We start from the raw sequence: 21477 nt of genomic DNA, 5'->3' as shown, positions 1-21477 counted from the left end.
TTTTCTAAGTGGTGTCACAGTATAAGTTTCTACGGGTTTTCCTTTTACACGATGAGAAATAATTCTAAGTTTTTATATAGTAAATGTTATTTAATAATTTAATTCATGGAATTATCTATATTTTTCATATCTTAAAAGTTTAAATAATCTGTAGACCGCCTGCAAAAACAAATTACAAGATTTTTGAATTCGGAAGAATGACTAATATAATTTCGGTTCGTTATATGCTACCTAAATAAAAATATTCCACAATAGTTATCTGGTCAAGGTGGTTATTATTTTCGTCTGCAAATATCAGTGTCATAAAGCCATCGTCGCGGTTCAGGTGAACGGCCGCGTCCAACATGTCGCCCATATCTCCATCGTCGATGCGTCTGATGCGCGCCAAAATAATGTTATTGGAAATTTGACACACTCACAGGGTTGCTAGATGAAAAAAATAATACTTATTAATACTATGTTTTTTTATGGGTTAATACGGCCTACTTGAGTCAATTTTCAACATAACCAAAAAATGCTCACGATATAATATACCAATACCTACATCGATAAATAAAGGCCTCCTTTAAAAGAAATATAGGAAATTTTCCTATAAAAGAAATATAGGAAACAAAACAACAAAAATTCATACAAAATTTAGAGAACTAGAATCAAAGTTTTTACTAAATACTTTTGAAAAAATCCTAGACTAGTAAAATATATATAAAAAAAAGTGTGACAGTAACGATGCAACCCTGTATATTACCTATACATACACCAGATAGTGATGACGCATCCAAATGATCCTCGATATAACTTCAACGGCTATTTTATTTTAATTAATTACATTTAAATTTAAATAATAAATTGCAACAATGTATTATGCGCTTGTATAATCTGTTCCAATATACAAACAAATTACTACAATTAGTGCTAATTTAATATAATACATTAATAATTAATTCTATCGCGATAGATTAACAAATTAAGGAAGTGTTGCATATCTGGTTATAAAAAAAACAATATTTATTTATTAGAAAAAAAAACAACGACAAACTGTCGTACGTGTCAAAGTAAAGAAATTAAAAAAGTTTTTTTTTTAGTATAATAAGTCATATAGTTCAAATATAGATATGGTGTTTGTTTTTCGAAGATTTTTTATACCGATCCTATTAAAAACAATATCACCTAGACACAACCAATTGTTCGAATTCGTGACATTGATTAAAAATTATATTTGCTCCTGCGTAGAATATTAATTGGTGAATGTACCTTTGGCGAAAAGTAGCCATTTTGACAGAGTAAAGTCTTTCAAACAATAACTAATAAATAGATAGTTCTTTTATTTTACTTATTAAGATAGATGCAGTTTTCTCCACACAGTACTCAAGATTATAATTCGTCCAATAAATAAAAACGTTAACATTGACAAAATATTACATGATTCCAGGGCGAATGAAGCCCTAGTATAAAAAGATGCAATTTTTTATTTCAGCAGACACATGATTAGTTCCTCCCAAAATATTAACATTACGACTACAGTATTCTATTATTATTTATTTAAATAAACTATTTCAATATTTCTAACGTATATACTAATAAGTAGATGGATTTTTCATAAATAGATTCGTCATTGCTTTTTATACAATGTCTTATAAACTCAACATGTTCATGGCACTCTCAGAAAATGTTGTTTGTAAATAGTGATCGAAATAGTGGAGCTATACAATATTAATTCAGAGAAAATAGATTACACTATCTTAAAAGTAAGACGGTATCAACTAATTAGAGAAGCGTCCCCATATTTTATAGGACAGGGATCACTCACAGCAAAAAATGTTGCTATACTTAAAAATTCTTATTAACAAATAGTTTTTGAATATTAGAGACAGTACATGTACATATTTTTAACCTCTTTTGAGAATAGAATAGCACTAACAATAAAAGTTTCCATATTGCATATTTTGGGCGGAAAGATTTAGAAATCTTGTTTTATTGCAGTATATTCTAACAAGAATAAATAAATTAGACAAAAATTATAGGCAGACTTAAGAATTGTATATTAGAATAAACGTGTAATTCCATCAAGTCTACTTTCAACTGGTGCAGTTACTTGCGGCTAGTTATTTTGATTTGTTTATTAAAACATTCATCTTCCGCAGATCAGCAACTCTCTCATAAATTCAAATAAAATAAATCATGTATTAAAATATATGGACCGTCTCTTAAGATATTTTTAGTCTTTAAAATCATATAAAATTTTATTGTACACTTAGCTTAATATTATCTTTACATTTCTGTTCTAATTGTTTATGTGAACAGTAATGAATCAAATGAAATTAATATTTCATTTAAAAGTAATACTAAATAAGAATGTCTTTGCCTATAATTTAGACAATAGTTCATAACACATGAACTAAAACAATAAAAAAAAAATCATTTGTAATCTTCTGTAACATACTTTATAAACTTCACTCTTATTGCTCTAAATATTTAAAATTGTTAACTTATGTATAAAATGCTAAAAAAATACAATTTATTTTTAACCACAACGAATAACTAAAATAAAATAAAAAAAAAGGTTTTTAGTGGAAATCATTAAAATCGAAGAGTTTTGCTTTTTTAAATTATTTACACAGATTAATCAATTTATATTTTTTATTATCATGGTAACACTAACTGTTTTCGCAGAACCTTGTGAGCATCATGAAACTTATTTTGATAGCAAAATTGTCATTTAATTAGATAAGTAACGTTGACGCAGTTTCTATTACTGCATATTTTATGTGTTCTAAGTTTTAGCAATACAAGTGGAGCTCATAAAGAAATTGCTCGCCATGGCTGGCCCGTCCGACGGCGACTCCGACGGATGGGTCGAGATGTGCGAGCGTCAGGCCAAAACCTCCGCTCAGGACTTCGCCAAGGCTTGCCTGCAGTACATACAGACCAACAGCAACGAAGCCGCTGCCCGACCGCTCTCGCAAAAAGAGCTGCTAAAGAAATTTGTTGAATGTTTTTCCGAGCAATTTGATTTCGAATTCGGTAAATTGAAAGCACAGCACAAGCTACCGAACGGTATGCATACCGGTCACGACGAGAGTGATTATTCCGAGGACACGGACTCGCCTAAAACGCAACACAAACCATTCTTTCGAAGGTTATCTTTTAAAGGTCTGCGCCGCGGCAAGGGTTTATTTCACAAACAGCATTCAGACGAAGTCGAGTTGCAATCAAATTTAAACAAACATAAAACGAAGTTAGCTAAAATTGTTGTCGAGTGCCGTAAGGAAGGGCTCGTAAATTATTTGACTCCAGAGAGCTTAGAGCAACCAGGAGGTCCACAGAAATGGGAGAAATGTAGACTGGCGTTAGTTAAGACTGTTGGCGGTTACATGTTAGAGTTCTATTCACCACCTAAATCACAGAAGCCTAGGAGTGGGGTCTTCTGTTTTCTTATATCCGAGGCTCGGGAAACAACGGCTCTTGAAATGCCTGACCATGAAAACACTTTTGTTCTGAAGGTATAAACTATTCACATTCGAAATGTTTGATTTAAGTTTAACGTGTATGTAAATAGGTCAAGAACGGAATCATCTCGGGCAGATTTTATCTTAAAATATTTATTTATAGTTGGTTGGCTTTACCTTAGTCCTTATTGTAGTAGAAGGATATTATCCTGCCACAATTTCATCTTGTGGAATAGTGCTACAAATGGACCAAGTCTTATCTTTGAATACTCTCATGATCAGCCCAAAACTGAGGGTGATTGGAATCAACTCGTTCCTATATCAATTGTTACCACCTTTTTAAGAATTTAAAAGGTTTTAAACTTATTCATATTATAAGATAAACCATAATTGACAGTCATTGATAATAAAAAAAAAAACTTAAGATCAATTAATAATCTTTTTTAAGCATGTACAATAATAATGTTACAGATTTATGTAAGTCCAAATAGTTTTGTCAACCCTATTAGACTTGATCTCCCCATATAAGTTAGCTGTGTGATACTATATTGAAACTTAAAAACCGAGCAATGTTATTGAACTCAATACAAAATATGTAAATTAAAAAAAATTCAAGGCAGGTTTTTCTAAGACCATCGTTACTGATAGGCCGAGATCTCAGATATATTTCAAGATTAGTTTCTTACTTTAGATTATTGTTATTATATGCATATATTCCTTTATCCAGGCCGACAACAACATGGAGTATGTGATAGAAGCAGCGGATGTGGACGACATGAAGTCCTGGCTGGCTACAATCAAGTACTGCATGCGTTCAGCGCCGACATCACAGCCCCCACCAGAGGCATTGGCCGGCCTCCCCGAGCCTGCACCCCCCGATCTGCCACCAAGAAGAGACCTACCCGCAAGCACCAGTAATGTTGACCTAGCTAATGATACACCGGATGCTGAATTAGGTATATATATTTTCATATAATATGAGAGCTAAAGGCGAAGTTTTTAATGAGTATGCTGTATTGCTTGTCATTCCTTGATACTGCTGAGCGTGTATGTAATCTGCTTGTATTAAATCTTTTCGATAGTGATCTAATATTAGTCTAGTAGTCATGTAACATGTCATCAATCGTCGTTTGATGATTTCAGGTTCAATAGCGGAGGAGGCTTGCGAGTCCCGCGTGTCGCTGGGCGAGTGGCCGTGGTTCCACGGTACACTGGCCAGGTCTGCGGCGGCGGCCTGCGTGCTGGCTGGCGGAGCACCCGCGCACGGCTGCTACCTCGTCAGGCAGAGCGAGACCAGGAGAGGGGAATACGTACTCACTTTCAACTTTCAGGTAAAGTTGGCTCTATATGAACAAACACAAGCAACTCACATATGAATTAAAGATTCTTAGGTTGGCACCATGTTAGGATATATTTCCATGATTGTATTAATTAATACAATGCAAAAAAAAAATTACTGATAGTTTAAAAACCGTCAACTTACCAATAGAAAGAGGAAAACCATCTTTTGCCAGTTAATTTTATATAAACAAATGTTTAGGCTCATACAGCACTACATTTTAGTCACATCAATATTACTGAAAACAAATTTATAAAACCAGCTATGGTTGAAATTGATAGTAATGTTAATGTTCAGGGTCGTGCTAAGCACCTCCGCATGACGTTGAGCGAGGCTGGCCAGTGCCGCGTGCAGCACCTCTGGTTCCCGAACGTGCACGACATGCTGGAGCACTTCAGGGCACACCCCATACCGCTGGAGTCAGGCGGTGCGGCTGACGTCACGCTCACCGAGTACGTCGTCTGCCAGGACAACCACGTGAGCTACTGATTTAAATATGGAACACAGCTGTTTAATATATAGGCTATCAGGTTTTGAAATTAGAATGTGTCTTAGCTGAATTTCCAATGAGGTTCGAGGTTTCATATATATATATTTTTCATGAAATCAAGGTAGCTGAATATGGAATTTAATTTCCAAAAATCTTTATTATAAGGATAATAAGATATTAATAGTACCAAGTTGCAGTTTACAAATGATATTGCTCAATTTGTATAAAAAAACTAATTGAGGCTGTAAATAGGGATATTTTGTTAATTTAGTTTGCAATGTCCATACGATTAAGTATGCAACATTAAATTATCTAATTAACATGTTCTTTAATAAATAATAATTTATTTCTTACGCAATATGGATGCTACATATCTTCTTAAAAATCTGGCATTTTTAATAGGTTATGACGGCACAGGTTAAACAGAGAGCGGTTGATTGTTATTGGTGGAAACGGAAAAGATCTTTTAATTAATATAATTTTTATACGTATTCTCACTGCTTTTTGATTTACTAAATTTATTACATGTGATTGTTTTCAATTTCACCAGTACATGCTGTATCGAATTTTCCAGAGACACATTTTGTTTTTTTTTTTTTTTTTATTGCACTAAACCCTATTTTGTAGTCCACATGAGATGAGACAAAAAAATATTTTTATGTATGGCATTAAATGATGCGAATAAAATTTATAGAGGCTATGTCCCACCGAATAGCTTACCATAGAAAACTTTAACCTGTAAGGATTAAAAATATCTTTCAGATGTGAAAACGTAACTATTTTTACCTTAATATATATAAGGTATGATAACTATAATTAAGTTTGAACATTAGTTATAATGTAAAAATCTATATACTATATATTTTTTTATTATATTTTTGTCTCTCTCATATGAGTAGTTTGTTGTTGCTTGTACATAGTATGGCTACATAGATAGGTTGAGGATTATTATTGTCTATTTATAATTTGCATTTCTTGTTGGTAAATAACATTGTAATGTGTTTTATTTAATTTTTTTTTTATATATATATACATATATATATATATATACTAAGTTTACATTTTTGTGTTCAGTTCTGTTCTTTTTTTTTTATGGATAGTGAATTACGCTTGCACTAAAATACTTTATTTGCTATGAAAATTATAAAAAAATTTAATTGTTTAGCTAAATATTTATTAGATGTAAATGATGTCTTTGTTACGGTTAGATTTTTTTTTTATGTTTGAGATCTTAGTCTTGGTGCATACAAATTTCTGAACGGAGCACTCCACGAACGGAACATTTTTTTTGTATGTTTCAATAACAAGTTAATTGGATCTATATGTATGTATCGTAGACCTCTCTGTTAATTTTTTATTGACATATGATAATTTCATTTTATAAACAATATTATGTTCATTTATGACTCTTGTGCATGCGTTATATTTCTGAACGGTTGTAAACACCAAATTGTACATTATTTTATTCACGCTTCTAGATAGGTGTTCCCAGTTTTTTTTTATATTTGATTATTATTTTTTTTTTTTATTATGGCAACATTGCCATCACTTTTTGACAGTACATTTATTTTTTGTATCTCTTTATATGTATAGTTTGATGAGCCCATCGAACATCAAGCGGTCTGAGAGCGGTTATTCCTCACAGACTGTCACTAACCTGTTAGACGTACAAGTGTACATTGTTATTATGTATAAAATGTCCTCGAGCTTTAATCATATTTGATTGTACATTTTTTTTTTATTATTAAAACATATTTAGCTGGATGGCTTGTTTTTTATTTTGCTTTTTCACATTATTAGTTGCCTGTGTGTTTAGTGAGATTTTGGATCTTTTATAACACACGATGTATATTAAAGCTTTTTATTCGTTGCTGTCATGATGCAAGCTCTTACTAGCCAAATAAGCTGTGTAACAGGTAAGTGAGCTTGTTGTAGTCTGAAGGCATAATTTATGACAATAATCACATGATTAACATATTATTCTCTTACATATGAGTTATATAGATATTTAAGTATTTCTAGTACATTGCTTGAATGATTTTTAGCTGGGTGTGTCTCACGGCAGCGATGTCCGTATACGTCGTGCTGAACTTGAGGCGTTGTTGGTGGCGAGTGGGGCTCAACATGATGTTCGAGCCGTTGACAACCAGTATGTGTTGTGCAACTTGAGATCCTCACAGGGGCATGCTTGAGACATGTTTTGTTGTCTGCAAGTTTTCAAGTGCAAATAGTACTCCTGAATTGATAGACAACGAAAATCAGTACATTTTATACATTATACATGTTGAGACAGTATTTTACTATAATAGTAACGCTATTGTTGCTTCAATAAGCATAATTCGGAATGTTATATTTATATCTGAAGTGTTACGAAATTTTTAGTAATAATTTATAATGTAAGCGCAATTTTTACAAACGAAAACGGGAATTGTTCCACCGAGTCACTCTCTCGTGCCAATACAGGAGTACTAAACTAGTTCATCAATAGACAATTACTTTGATATAGGACGTGCAATCTTGTTTTGCGATTATTATTACGTTTATTATAAATGCAATTTTTATTCAGTACATTTAACTGAAGATATAATATTTAGTAGGTAATTTTATTGTGTCTCAAATTTATATAGTTTGCGACGGCTTAGCCTTTAATATTTATTGAATAGTTATTAGACAATATCACAATAGTGTGATAATGTGTACTTTTTAATACACACACTTTATGAAACGATGAACTGCCTTTAAAAATTTTGTGCGAAATGTTTTATAAAATTTTGTAAGTTGTAGTCGGGAATTGACAGTTGATCGGAGTTTAAGTGTTGGGTAATTATAAAATTCATATACCTAAATAATAGTGTTGAAATGTGAGATATAGTAATGTATGTAATATAGACTAAGGAAATTTAAATAAATCAATTGTCCCTAATATATATACTTTTATAATATTTTTTTAGTTCAATTATTTAGCAAAATGTATCTAGTCATTTTGAAATTATATTTTTAGTTGTATGACGTTGATTATTGATGTTTCATAAAAAAAAAAAAAATATTTATTCGTTAGTTTTCGGATTGAAAAAAGTTTGAAGGAAAAAAAAATATAATTCAAAAAGCCAAAAAATATTATAAGTATTAACTATCCGACTGACTTTCACACGACAATCCGAAATGAATATTTTGTGTGATTCTTCTTAGATTGTTTATGTTGAAAAAAAAAAAAGTGGCTAACTAGTGTAAATTAGAATTAAATGTTGTTGGAATTGATTAATGAGTAAATTAGTACAAACCAATTAAATTGTTTGATAGACCGGCACCGGATTGCGTCTATGGTGTTGCGAAATGTGTAATAAGATTTAGAAAAGAAAAGAAACCGTATTCAACTACGAGATTGGTATTTTAACCTAGCCACAGTAGCCGTACCAAATCGTATAGTCACATTGGCTGCGTCTAGCGCTCGATGACTGTACATAATAAATTTCTATTAAGTATTCATAAGTTTTCATTAACATAAAAATAAATTTCTTTGCTAATTATTAATTGTATTTGTATGCTATTTATTCCTGCTATCTTAATGTTTATTACACATCATTATCACCGCTTCGGGTAAAACATATTGAATTTGTATCGAAAATTATTTGCTCTTGATCTATAGCCCATTCTATGTTAATAAATGTGTGCATTTAAACGATGTCAAGTGACGACGCTCAATGTATTGTAATGACATTCCGTGTAAACATCTCATGAACATTGAAATATAGACATATATTTTGCACAATTTATTTGTTTCATTTTCATATAAGAAATATTACAAAAATTCTATAAATAAGATAAAGAAATTTGAACAATATTACAGATAACTAATTAATTAATTTTTTTTTTTCTGTAATTTGTAATTAATATTTTAGTGTTCCAAAATATTTTGCTGGATTTGTTAATGTTTTTTTATATGTGACTAGTCATCCAATAAGGGCAATATGAAGAATTCTGTGAACATTTGTCTTTGATCTTCCTTCTCGAGCTTCAGCTGTATCAGGAGGAGACCGTTTGAACTGGAACGTAACACAACCTGCAAAAAATATTATAAGAATATCAGGGCATTTTTTATTTAATCTATAATTTTATAAGATCATGAACCTTGGAAGATATAGCCAATGCTTTCATAGTGAGTCTGAGATGGTACAACTGGTACTTCAGCCTGATTGCTTGTCTGCAGCTAAAACTCTGCACCATGTCCGAAGACTTAGGTACATCTATACAAGACCTATCCTGAAAGATAATAAGTACACAAGAGTAGTAAAAAGATAGTTATATATTTTAATATTTAATATAAATATAGTATATTTTCCATTGCATATATATTTCAATTTTTCTTTGATACAAAATGAAGCTGACAGAAAAATAGTGCGTGGAGTGCCCCCGCGCGGAAGAAGTGACACTTCGTAATGAAAAAAGGAAGGGGTAGAAATGAATTGTTAGTGAACTCATATTGTTTCTTCAAGAAAAACTTTATAAACATTGCTCACAATTCTCGATTGACCCACCCATTTACTGTCGCTCCGACTCTTTCTATTCCCCCTCCCCACGAGAGTTGAATATTTAATACAACCTCTTTGGAAGTCGCACTAGAAGTTTCACTTCAACATCTCTACTAACCTGCATTCCGTATGTAATAATGCTGACATTAGGATGTTCTGGGGAGAGATTAATCTCGATAGTATCACAGGAGCGTTCCAAGTCCGCCAACAGCCCCATAAACGCTGAAGCCTTCAATACTAGCTTAGCTACTTCTGGCACATCTTCATCTCTCAACTCCAGTATTGAGTCGGCAATCTGTGTTGCTATCTCACAATCTGTCATCACATTGATCATCGATTGCGGTTGAAGGCTGTAATTCAATATATATAAAAATTAATTACAAAATTCTTATGTAAATTAATAAAACTAAGATGCTGTAAATAGGTCTATAAGCAATATTACACGAGCAGTAAAGGGGAGCCCTCGCATCTGTAGTACATCTTCAAACTGGAATCTTCGTTCGCTCCGAATATATTGAGACATTCAGTTAACACAGATATGTTTATCTAGAAGTACAAGTCAATTGTTAAATAGAAAATTGACATTGTATACATGTGTTCGGTTTTCTTACTTTAAACAGAACATCAACGTCCTCTCTAACATGGTACTCGGTGAAATTGTCCGACGGGATATACGCTGAGGCTTGGACACATTTTCCTTCTTCCACTGTGAGTTTCAGACCTTCCTGCATAGCACAAAATACTGCGCACTGAAAAATTTACATTAATTTATAAATAAAGTATAGTTTTGAAGCTTTGTTAATACTTGTCTGTATTCCAACAGTAGTTAGATTTATCTAACCTCTTGAAATTGTATGGATTTCAATATGTTGTACAATGTTTTACCCGAGTCCATACATGCAGTGAAATAATACTGAGAAGTCCCATCATCCATTGTGATCAAAATCAAACATAGATTTAACCAGCATCAAATATTGTTCGTCTGTGATCAGCTTATCCACTGTTTTATTTAAAATGCATGCGATCCTTCCCGCCAAAACATGTTTGCAAGTAACTTGACTTCTTTGCTCTAAAACTTGACGTTTAAAAGCTTTACAGGGGCAGAAATTGAGTTTCGGAAATATTCTATAGCAACGATCGCTATCTCCTTTAATTTCTATCAACAATCTTGTTCTATTCGCTGTCGAATAAGTGTCAAGTGTCGGGTGTTTCTCAAATATATCAAGAGCCCGTTGAAGAACTGGACCATGAACTGAATGTAGCGCCAGAAGATCTTCGTCTGTAACTAAATCAAAACTTAGAAACATTGAAATAACACTTTACAAATAATAAATACATATTAAGTTACATTTTTTAACTTCAGCTTCTTCAACTCTTTTGGCAATGTTATCTATAATTTTTTCGGACACAGCTTGTATGTTATCGTAGTATCCAGAATTCATTACAAAAACTAACGATTATAACAATATTTTAGATAAACATTGTATGAATCTGAGTAACTAGTTCCACAAACCGCTAACGAGATTAGACATAAACAAATAACAATGAGACGTCAATGTGAAAGCCGCTATGGAAGGACTACAGAGTATAAAATTTAATAAATATAAAAAGCAAAAAATGGCACTTTTAAAAATAATTAATAAATAATAGCTTCTTTATTGCAAATTTTTGTTACATTTGTTCCGATTCTATAATTATATTGTGTATTTATAAAGTTATTATGGGATTCGCAAGAGGACAACCAATGTCATCTTATGAAAATGTCAATGTATGTTTCTGAGTCACTGATTTCTTCACACTCTTACATTTTATAAAAACATTGATTTATCATTTATTGAACAATACAAGAGTTTAGGGTGATATTAAATATGACGACAATGGTTGGATCTTCGTGGGAAGGTGAGTTTAAGCAAACCGGCACGTATTAATTGTTTTTATTGTGACGTTGCATGTTACTGCATGAAAGAACAGTGAAATCTTCATAAATCCCTCGACATGTTGTAAATCTATCATGAATATTGCAACAGGCCCAATTTAAAATGTTCTCTTTGCAATATTAACTTTTCAATCCTTTAACTACTGTATTAATTCAATAACAAAGGTGTTAATGCATAATTTTTTTACTAAAATCATTAAAAATATCTTGTATTATCGCATAAAAACAAAAATATATTATTGAAGCAAAATAAAAATTTTAGATGTTAGAAAACAAGCTCGCATTCTAGAAAATGACATAGATGTGAAACTAGTAGCGTTCAGTAAGCTGGGAGTTAGCACTGGATCTGGTTTGAACTCGGAGAGTATGCCACTGATCAATAGCGAGGACATGTTTGACACCATGTCTATGGAACTGCAGCAATTGTTAAGTAAGGTATATATCCATGTTACCATTATAATAATCTGATCAGACATATTTTCTTCCTTCTAATGCTTAAATACAATAATATTAATGAAAGGCTGTATACCGATATACCAAATGGAGGGAAATAATCCTTAACAGTGCGATTTTTGTGTCAGCAACGTGTCTAATATTTTATGCCTGTATGTACAAAAACTATTCCATATTTTTTTTTTATTTTGACTGGATATTGCTTGACTGACGTTCCACCCATGAGAAGGTGGATATTAAGTCATAGTTGATACACTATCCTCAGTATGCAATGCGAAAGTTTTTAATGGCAAAGTTGGGTACAAACTTTATTATTAGAATGCTAGCATGAAACCTCGTCCAGTAAACGAAGCGAATATCTGTATTTTATGAAACAATTAAAAGGTGTATACATATAAAAAAATATTTGTATTTCCAATAATTATTTAAATAACTCATTACCCCCACCCTCAAGTTTCTGTGGGGGGGGGGTTATCGTAGAATTCATTCATAAATGACTTTTATATCAATTACAGAAGATTCATAAAAAATTTGGACTCTGTGGGAGCTATAGTGTGAAATTTAAAAAAAAATTGCTAACACCCACCCTCGCAATAATTATGGCGGCTGAGTTATAATATTCGCTCATAAATAATTTTAACATCACAAAGGAAATTGATACTTAATTTGGCGCATGTTAGAGCTATATTATAAAAACGGGAATTTTTCATTGTTGACGGCCCCGCAGCACAGCTTCTTAGCTGGATATCTACCTGGCGAAAGTAATATTCCTTCAAATTTCAAGTCTCTATGCCTTATGGTTCAGTAGATATCGCGCTGACTCAATATATCGTCTCTTTTATATAAAATACTTACATTAAAATTAAAGATATTCCTCTTGAATTATTCAGCTGTCACAATTAAACGACAAAATGGCTGAAATTGCACCAAGCGGGACAGCGACAATGCACACCATTAAGAGGCACAGGGAAATTCTTATGGTGAGAATTATTATTTTCCTATATTATCTATGGCGCAGACTTAATAGTAAAAATATAATCTATATCAGCATTTTCCAAAGTGGGCCATAATGTCCCCTGTCGGTAAGAGACCCAGAAAAAATTTGGGCATTCTATAGAGGCCTGGGAGGTGATCTGTAATTTCATTTGCTAGGATAAGTTATAGTGGCTTTTCAGTAGGTGAAAAATGTGACCGCTAAAAAATTATTTATTCTCAAAGTGGGCAGAAGACAAACTAAGTTTGGGAACCGCTGATCTATATGATAAGTATCATCACATCTCCTCCTAACAGGATTATCAGCAAGAGTTCGATCGTACCTCAGCACGTGTTTGTGCTCGTCGCGAAAGAGAGGAATTGCTGGGAGGAGGGATGGGGGGAGGCGTCCCGTCTGTAGGGCTCAGCAGAAGAGACCAGTATGGAAAGGAAGCAGCTCATTTGCACAGGTAATGTTACACATATAGACTATACTAGTGTTATCAACAATTGGTCACATATGAGGGGTGATAATAAGTGGGTCTGGGATTGAATATACATTAAAACTAATAAGTGTTGTCGGAGTGCAGCTATAATTCAGTTGCATTTGATAGATCATGACCCTACACAAATATTTCATCACAAAATTTTCCACTAGCCTTCGGCTTCTAGAAGCTTCCAGTCAATCTCATGACAAATAAATTATGATTGCTTAAAACGGTCACTTTCTTACCATGTTCTGTCGTTTAGTCATTTAGGCTGCTAAGCCAACTTTATTTCTTTGAAAACATCCTGTTATTTAACAGATATACCTTGAAAAAATTATGCATGAGCTAAGTATAACGGTTTAATTCTTCCAGTTCCCATATCCTGGTCGATGAACAAATAAACATAGCGATGGAAGCCCGTGAACACCTCACATCACAGAGACAGACTTTCAAGAGGATGCAGACCCGTTTTAACGACATTGCTAACAGGTAACCACTAAACAACACAAATGTACATTGGCAGTATTATTCTTATTTTACAAGCCAACATAATATAAAAACAAAATTTTTGTTTAAAATCAGAATATATTAGAAATTACAACTAAATTCCAGGTTTCCGATGCTGAACAGTTTGATCTACAGGATAAATGCTCGCAAACGACGTGATTCTCTCATAGTCGGTGTGGTTGTGGCTGTGTGCACCTTCCTCCTGCTGCTATACGCTTTCCATTAGACAACTACATTAGAAACTATCTACATGCTAACAATATCCTTCAGTTGAGATAATCACAATATAAACTCTATACAAATTACTGTAGGTTTGGATGTATTGATGTTAGTTTTTGAATCATTATTAATATTCAAAAAGGTTTTTATCCAACTATACTGTATACTAAGTAAAAATATTTAATCTACATACATCTATATTATTTAAATGTCTTGAACTGGCTGATATGAAAGCTGTATGAGTGTGATTAAAAAAAAAAATTAGAACATTCTAACGGTAGTGTTTAAATTACTAGAAAAAAGCTATTTAATTTAAAGTCGAGACTTGTTAAACTGATGGTTCTTTAATGCTTGGTAAGTGTATCGTTTTAACTAACTTTATGAGTAAGTTATAACTATGAAGTTGTTTTTTTTTAATACAGCAATTTATATTAAACAAAACAAAGCCTTGGACTTTAAAATAGTCCAATGAAACTGTACTAAATACTATTCTTAATAGAATTTGTTATGTTGGTAAGATTGGTATAGTAAAGATTTTTTTTTTTCAGAGGTCCTTATATACTTTGACACTCCTATAGTTATAAGATTTGAACTAAATGTTTTGAGATATTTAATAAATACAAAATTAAGGCATAACATTGTCTTAATTACTTAAGACATTGCATTTGTAGATGATGTTCTGTTATTTTAAATATAGTTTATATAGTTGTGTAAATATGTTAAAACTTTATTTGAAAGTAATGTAAATAGGCTATTATGTATGATTAATAAAAATATTTCGTCGTTTCAAAATCAGGTTATTATTTGAATCATGATCCTCTAAAAAAGAAAACAAGAAAACGGTAACGAATTCATTAAAAAGAAAAAACAACATGCACGACTAGGCGCTGTGACAGATGTAGTTTACTATATATAACAGGAAAGATATTTTGTAATAATAAAGAAGTGATTTATAATAAAAGACGACAATAGTATCAAGGTCTTCTACATTCAGCCAATTTTTTCCATATAGTCTGTATATAATCTAAAAATTGAAAATGGTTTGCAAGTAATATATAAATGACGTACAATCTAATAATAACGTATAAGTAATATATAAATGACGTACAATCTAAGTACGTATAATAAAAAACGACAATAGTATCAAGGTCTTCTACATTCAGCCAATTTTTTCCATATAGTCTGTATACAATCTAAAAATTGAAAATGGTTTGCAAGTAATATATAAATGACGTACAATCTCATAGTCTAATATATACAATTTCAAACGGTAGTTATAAAATTAATACACGTAGCGGCTGTCAAAATATTTTAGTTTAAAAATTAAAAAAAAAAAACTGTTATAAACAGAAAACATATCAAAATTTGATTGTTTTTAATTTCATTATAAAAGTGCTGAAATGAAATTAAAATGTTTTGTACTTTAAGATTGTTTAAAATTACGTTTTAAAGACGGTAAAATAAGTTTACGTCACTATATTCCGTTTATAAAATTAAAAAAAAAAAACATGTGTGACACTGGCAGAATATACTGTGCAAGTGTTTGCACGGATGAAGACCATAACATAAAAAAAATGTAGAATTATGTTTTGATAACATAGTTAATATTTATAACACATCTAAGTGTTTACAGCTAGCACAATTCTAAAAGCGGTTTTATCACTTCACTTCATCGTCCGCTCTGCTTCAATATGACTTGGTGTTATTTCTGTCTCAGGTTACAGGGTGCACGGATTCTTTATGAGCCTTCAATGTCCCGCGCTGAGCAAAACGTTTCTCACATTCATTACAGACATAAGGCTTTTCTCCTGTGTGTGTTCGTATATGTTTCTCAAGATCTCCTTTTGTAGCAAACCTCTTTATGCATATATCAATCGGACACTTGTAACATTTATTGTGCAAGCGATGGTGTACGTACAGTTTCCTCCATTTTGCAAAATTCTTCGAGCAGACCTAGTAATGAAAGGTAGTTATTATATGAAAACTATTGGTAAAATAAAGTAAGTACTATATACTATGACTTATTGTTAAGACGTGAGTATTTTTGTTACAAGTTTTCATGTTATTTTTTTCTGATGGCAATAAAATTCATTTGCCACTACCGAACTTTGCCTACATTAAACATTAACTATTCCGATTACCAAGTGTTTTATTTGATTCTACGTAGCTATAACAATATTCTCACCGGACATTTATATTCACTGTCCGTGTCCTCATTTTCGGGCTTCATTGAGTGGATGAGATTCAGAGAATTAACAGCTTCGCTATCTTCTTCATCCTTAAAAATATACAACGGCCTTATTAATGATGTTGTTACAAGATTTACATTAATTGGACCATACTTTGTTAGAACCGAAACAGTTTTTAAGAGGGATGCAAGGATAAATTCTTATTTTAGGGATTTATAATTAACTAGAATGATGATATTCCCATACATTTGTTTTGGATTTGTTAAACAGGTCTTGCCTGACGGCTAGGGAGAAGCATTTTCTTTCCGTCTCTTGTAAAACAATTTCACTCTTCTCACTTGATGAACCCGCTTCAAATTCCTGTAATGATAAAATAGTGATTTGTCTCTAATATATGGACATCTAAGGAATAATTTCAACTGTTTTTTTTTTTGGCAACTTTTCGGAGGCTGTGTGATGGGTTGTGCCAAAAAGGATTTAATGGTGTAAACAAAGCATAACTTTCAATTATGCCTCCTTGTGGTTGTACCAGGAAAACTTTAGTCCCAACTTTGTATGTTAAAATAAAAATATTGTTTTGGTAAAAAAAACTAGCATCACTTTTTGATAACATAATATTTTAAATATATTGTCATTCCAATTCACAGAAGTAATTATTATAAAAGCCCATAATAAATAATCTGTCTGGTCTCCATTGAATTTACGAAACTATATAATCTGATTGTAACCTTACTGCTATTTTAAATATAGATTTTTCTGCCTCATTTCAAGCCTAACCCTCCTCGCTTGGTAAGCACTATAAATTTAGTTTCACTAGGAACTATAATTCCTACTGAAACTAAACTACACTCTTTAGTCTCTAACTAAACTCTTTAGTCTCAATAGTTGATCAGATGGTTTCCTCTTATCAGCGATAGCAGATGATTGTATATTGAGAATTCAGCTGCTGGTTATGCCTGAATAATTTCAAGGACATTTGTAAATTTCTAAGTATGGAATGTATGGTATTAATTGGAAAAACAACAAAGTTAACAAGAACAGTTCCTCTTTAACATTCATTCAAGTTGTAGTATTCCAGCCATCACAAATAAAGCAGGATATTCGGTCTCATTCCATCTTCATGTATGTAAAAGATATTATTTTTATTCGGACCAAATATTTTATGTATTTATAAAACAAAGCTTTTATAAATTGTAATTAAGGGCAAGTTTAAAATGTCTCCGGCAGCGTAGCAATGTTTGATTTTTAATATCGGGAAAATATATTTTTTTCATCATTGCATCCATTAATCAACTTAAAATGCTTGAAAATTAAATTATTTTACTATTAAAATTTTTATAACTGCAAATGTTATGTTTATTTATCGAGAAAATTACTAAAGAATAAGTATTCTTTCATTTTGTACTTTTCTTTTGTACATAACTAGAATTTCGTTTCTTGTGAAAAAAATAAGTAATTAAGTTTAAATAATTAATGCGTAAATTATTTAACTAAAACTTTTTAGAGGGAGCTGTGGTATCGAAGAACGGACACACAATATAAAACTTTTTTCGTAACAACACAATAATGAATGTGATGTAACTATTTAAATTCATTTGATTTTGTACCTATCCCTGAGCTAGGTTTATATATTTGTTCTTCTACAATGTGTTAAGGCGAGCCTCAAAAAAAATCTTACATTTATAATCGGACTATTAAAATGAGGTATTGTATTACTTTGCTTTGTACAATATGAATAGACAATGAGATGGTAGAATTTTATATTACCGGTTCCGGATCTTCCACGGGGCAATCAAATAAAGATCTTAAATGTTTATCATTCTTCCTAGCCATGTTTCTTAATTCTGATGCTTTATTTACTATGTCTAAACAATTTCTGCAAATTTTCTGAGGCAATTTGTCCGACGCGGATATCTGAAATTGATAAATGCATTTTTAAAATATATTGTAGACTTAAATAGCATTTTATAGGAATATATAATAGAGTAACTTTTCGACAATATACCTTGAGACCGGTGCATTTGTGAATATTATCGCACAATTCGTTTCTGTCAGAAATATCACAAAATCCACGTTTCACTAAACACAGTCTACATAAGTCGAATAATTTATTTTTCCTTTTTTCTTCCATCTTAAATATTGATTATAAAGTAATTGTGATCAATAAATTTATCGGCCCGAATGGCGTCGAGACTAGACACTGATTACTTTTATTAAGAAAACTACATGATAAAACTTAAAATTTATGTTATAACACAGTTTATAACCCACATATAAAATATTAACAATAAATAAGGTATTCACAATAAACTTTAAGATTATCTATGAAATGTCATCGGCGTCAAGTGACAATTTACACTTGGGATTTTAAAAAAAATCGTATACTGTCATAAACTAATTTTTGCTCAAGGCATTGTGTTACTCTTGTAAAGTTTATTATGTATTTTTATCCTGGTTGTCTTTGTACATTAAAAATAAGTAGTTAAAGTTATTTTATCTAATTATCTTTAATAACATCTGAAGGTCAGTTTTATTACAAATCATGAAACTCTTTTTATTAAGATCCAATGCATGTATTCCAGACTATTTTAAAATTAAATATCAATAAACTTATATGAAAATAATATTAGTATTAACATTCTACATTTTCGGTGATTTTGTTTATCGAAACGTAAAAAAAAGTTTTTTTATTAGTTCTGGATTTTGTTTCGTTCGTTTGGGTGACTTTCGCATTGATGATGATGAGATATTTAGTCTTCAACTAAGCGCAATCTCAGTAGCAAAATATTCTCTCTTTCCTTAAATGTAATGTGTAATATTTAGGGTCTTTAACGTACCCGACAAGCTTATAGCTACTGTCATTTTGGATATACACACATACCCCAATAAGCTGATGAAAATTATATTTAATAGCGTAATAAATATTAGAGGTAATGCTAAAAATATATTATATCATTTTCAAATAAAATTATTAAATATCTATTAAAATTATTATAAAAACAACGCTACTAAGTAGTCGTGCTCATTAGCGGATCCAAACATAACAGCTGATCACGCAGATCATTCCAGGCACCGTCACCTTTGGGAGGACATTTGAGTACCCTTTCAACAACACCTTCAGGTCCAAAAAGAAAAACAGCTTTAAGTTTCTTACAAAATACATTTAATGTATTAAAACCGCCGACATATTCTTTAAATTTCTGTTCAGAGTGTACGATCTCTTTGGTATTTAATACTCTGGGTGTCATAAACCTCGCCATAGTGACGTAACCCTTCGGAAAGTTACCAAACAGATTCCACATGGAGTAACTCCAGCTACTGTCATCGAACATACAGTAATGGGATGAATAAGAAAATATCTTTCTCCATGTAGTTTTATTAAAAGCTAAGCCTAAATCAAACGGCGGCCGCCATTGCTCTACAGATAATAGATTCATATTTATAACATTCAATGGCCCTCCAAAAGACAATACTTCTATGTGAGAAAAATAGTTAAATGTTTCTAGAGCGCAATGGAACATAATTAATAAATCTGGAGCGACGTAATTATTTTCCTCGAGGAATATAAAGGGTCCTGTATGTTTCCGAATCAGACGGACGTGTTCAAAGACAAAGTTTGCCTTCCACCACCAATGCTGCTTGTGTTCCGTAATGCTAGCGTCTCTTTTGGCGCAATGGGATAATTTTTGTGCATTCTTAATTCGTCGCTTGTATGAATTGCAGTCGTTAGGGTCTACACCGGGAAATTCATTTGGATGAAGTTGAAGAGAGTAGGGATAAAAAATTTGCATCACCTTACAAAAGTCTATGCTCCGGATCAAACGATTTACCTTACTGCAGTAGAAACTGTGTGAGAAAATAATCAGGCTATTTTTGATACTATCAACCTGTGATAGCGACAAAATTAAGTACTGCAGTTTTTCTAAATCTGTATGCACTTGAATTATCAAGATGGGAGAATCATTGTTTATAGAGGAAAATTTGTTTCCATTTGTTACACTCTGCTTACAGTTTAACATTTTGAGCAAAACTTTAATCTTTTTTATATCAAGCTTCTTAATCTCCATGTTACTTTGGTTTATTCGATATTTTTGAAGATACAGCGGTAACTTGTTTTTAGGTTCCTCATTATTCGATCTGTTTTTGGAGTTGGTAAAAAATAATACCAACAGTATAAAAGAAAATAGTAAAAGACAATTACTATTCTTAAGAAATCTCATTTCCTAAAATATCATTAGCTTTAAGTAATCACATAATAAAATAAACGAACAAATACTTCAAATGACATATACCATTTTTTCTTTAACTTTGGCTTCATTCGCACCGGAATCGTGGAATATTCTGCCAATGTCAACGTCTTTATTTGTTGGGAGAATTATAATATAGAGTATTGTGTGGAGAAAACACAAAGGAGTATTTCGAATGGAATAAAGTCGTTTATTTATTATTTAATATACCATAATAACTGATGGTAAATTCGAAATTGTCATTGTCAACAAGAGTTTGTCAAGGAAGCGTAGTTTGCCATTTAATATATAATCCTTTTTAAGCTCAAAATATCAGAAGAATTGTGTCACTTGTTGTTGCGAAGTGTAAAAAAAAAGAGTCAGAGACAACTACTTTAAAAATAAATTAAAAGTACAATGAAGTATAACTACACAGCGACTTATGAGATGTGTCGAATGATTTTGATTTATGTTTGTTGATTTTTTTTGTCCTGAACCTTTAATAACAGAGTTTTGAGAGGAAATATATATATATAATGGCTTTGTTGTAATTATAATTGAAATGTATTTCTTTTATTAATGAATAGCAATGTAAGAGAAAATCCTTTTTTCTTAAAAAATATTTTTACAAATTCATAATTATTTTAAGTTTTATAATTAAAGAACAAAATTAGTGTATTTTG

General features: G+C 31.6%; 4 protein-coding genes across 5 annotated transcripts; 2 read left to right on the top strand and 2 right to left on the bottom strand.

The window, feature by feature from the left end:
* Positions 1-2648: 2648 nt before the first annotated feature.
* LOC116777535 (SH2B adapter protein 1) lies at positions 2649-9045 on the top strand. The gene is made up of 5 exons (XM_032671144.2): positions 2649-3500; positions 4174-4402; positions 4590-4777; positions 5083-5262; positions 7321-9045. The coding sequence occupies exons 1-5, from the start codon at positions 2817-2819 to the stop codon at positions 7465-7467; spliced, it is 1428 nt and encodes a 475-aa protein (XP_032527035.1). The 5' UTR covers positions 2649-2816; the 3' UTR covers positions 7468-9045.
* On the bottom strand, positions 9031-10888 carry LOC116777947 (cell cycle checkpoint protein RAD1). Of its 2 annotated transcripts, none has more exons than XM_032671765.2 (6): positions 10646-10888; positions 10416-10553; positions 10247-10350; positions 9923-10154; positions 9404-9535; positions 9031-9335 (listed from the first exon to the last, which is right to left on the bottom strand). In XM_032671765.2, the coding sequence occupies exons 1-6, from the start codon at positions 10736-10738 to the stop codon at positions 9222-9224; spliced, it is 813 nt and encodes a 270-aa protein (XP_032527656.2). In that variant the 5' UTR covers positions 10739-10888; the 3' UTR covers positions 9031-9221. The 2 variants fall into 2 exon arrangements, with proteins under 2 accessions (XP_032527656.2, XP_061382205.1); XM_061526221.1 differs by having other exon boundaries at positions 10690-10868.
* Positions 10889-11543: 655 nt separating this feature from the next.
* LOC116777822 (Golgi SNAP receptor complex member 1) lies at positions 11544-15171 on the top strand. The gene is made up of 6 exons (XM_032671557.2): positions 11544-11703; positions 12003-12175; positions 13084-13173; positions 13484-13635; positions 14026-14142; positions 14266-15171. Exons 1-6 carry the CDS (start codon positions 11673-11675, stop codon positions 14384-14386), a joined length of 684 nt encoding a protein of 227 aa, XP_032527448.2. The 5' UTR covers positions 11544-11672; the 3' UTR covers positions 14387-15171.
* A 346-nt stretch (positions 15172-15517) lies between these two features.
* LOC116777717 (zinc finger protein 28-like) lies at positions 15518-18897 on the bottom strand. Its single transcript, XM_032671411.2, has 5 exons — positions 18574-18897; positions 18336-18482; positions 16815-16928; positions 16565-16657; positions 15518-16332 (listed from the first exon to the last, which is right to left on the bottom strand). The coding sequence occupies exons 1-5, from the start codon at positions 18697-18699 to the stop codon at positions 16093-16095; spliced, it is 720 nt and encodes a 239-aa protein (XP_032527302.2). The 5' UTR covers positions 18700-18897; the 3' UTR covers positions 15518-16092.
* Between the last annotated feature and the right edge of the window lie 2580 nt (positions 18898-21477).

Source organism: Danaus plexippus, chromosome Z, assembly GCF_018135715.1.
Source record: "Danaus plexippus chromosome Z, MEX_DaPlex, whole genome shotgun sequence".
NCBI lineage: Eukaryota > Metazoa > Arthropoda > Insecta > Lepidoptera > Nymphalidae > Danaus > Danaus plexippus.
The sequence above is the reverse complement of the archived record's forward strand: the minus strand, read 5'-3'. Positions and strand labels throughout refer to the sequence as shown.

Coding starts and splice junctions, on each gene's coding strand:
- LOC116777717 (XM_032671411.2), bottom strand. CDS start 18,699: ATGGAAGAAAAAAGGAAAAATAAATTATTCGACTTATGTAGACTGTGT. Junction 18,483..18,573: donor ACAAATGCACCGGTCTCAAG/GTATATTGTCGA, acceptor TATCAATTTCAG/ATATCCGCGTCGGACAAATT. Junction 16,333..16,564: donor ACAGTGAATATAAATGTCCG/GTGAGAATATTG, acceptor TTTCATTACTAG/GTCTGCTCGAAGAATTTTGC.
- LOC116777822 (XM_032671557.2), top strand. CDS start 11,673: ATGACGACAATGGTTGGATCTTCGTGGGAAG. Junction 12,176..13,083: donor TGCAGCAATTGTTAAGTAAG/GTATATATCCAT, acceptor TGAATTATTCAG/CTGTCACAATTAAACGACAA. Junction 14,143..14,265: donor TTTAACGACATTGCTAACAG/GTAACCACTAAA, acceptor ACTAAATTCCAG/GTTTCCGATGCTGAACAGTT.
- LOC116777947 (XM_032671765.2), bottom strand. CDS start 10,738: ATGGATGATGGGACTTCTCAGTATTATTTCACTGCATGTATGGACTCG. Junction 10,554..10,645: donor AATCCATACAATTTCAAGAG/GTTAGATAAATC, acceptor TAAATTTTTCAG/TGCGCAGTATTTTGTGCTAT. Junction 10,155..10,246: donor GGCTCCCCTTTACTGCTCGT/GTAATATTGCTT, acceptor ATTGAATTACAG/CCTTCAACCGCAATCGATGA.
- LOC116777535 (XM_032671144.2), top strand. CDS start 2,817: ATGGCTGGCCCGTCCGACGGCGACTCCGACGGATGGGTCGAGATGTGC. Junction 4,403..4,589: donor TACACCGGATGCTGAATTAG/GTATATATATTT, acceptor TGATGATTTCAG/GTTCAATAGCGGAGGAGGCT. Junction 5,263..7,320: donor TCGTCTGCCAGGACAACCAC/GTGAGCTACTGA, acceptor AATGATTTTTAG/CTGGGTGTGTCTCACGGCAG.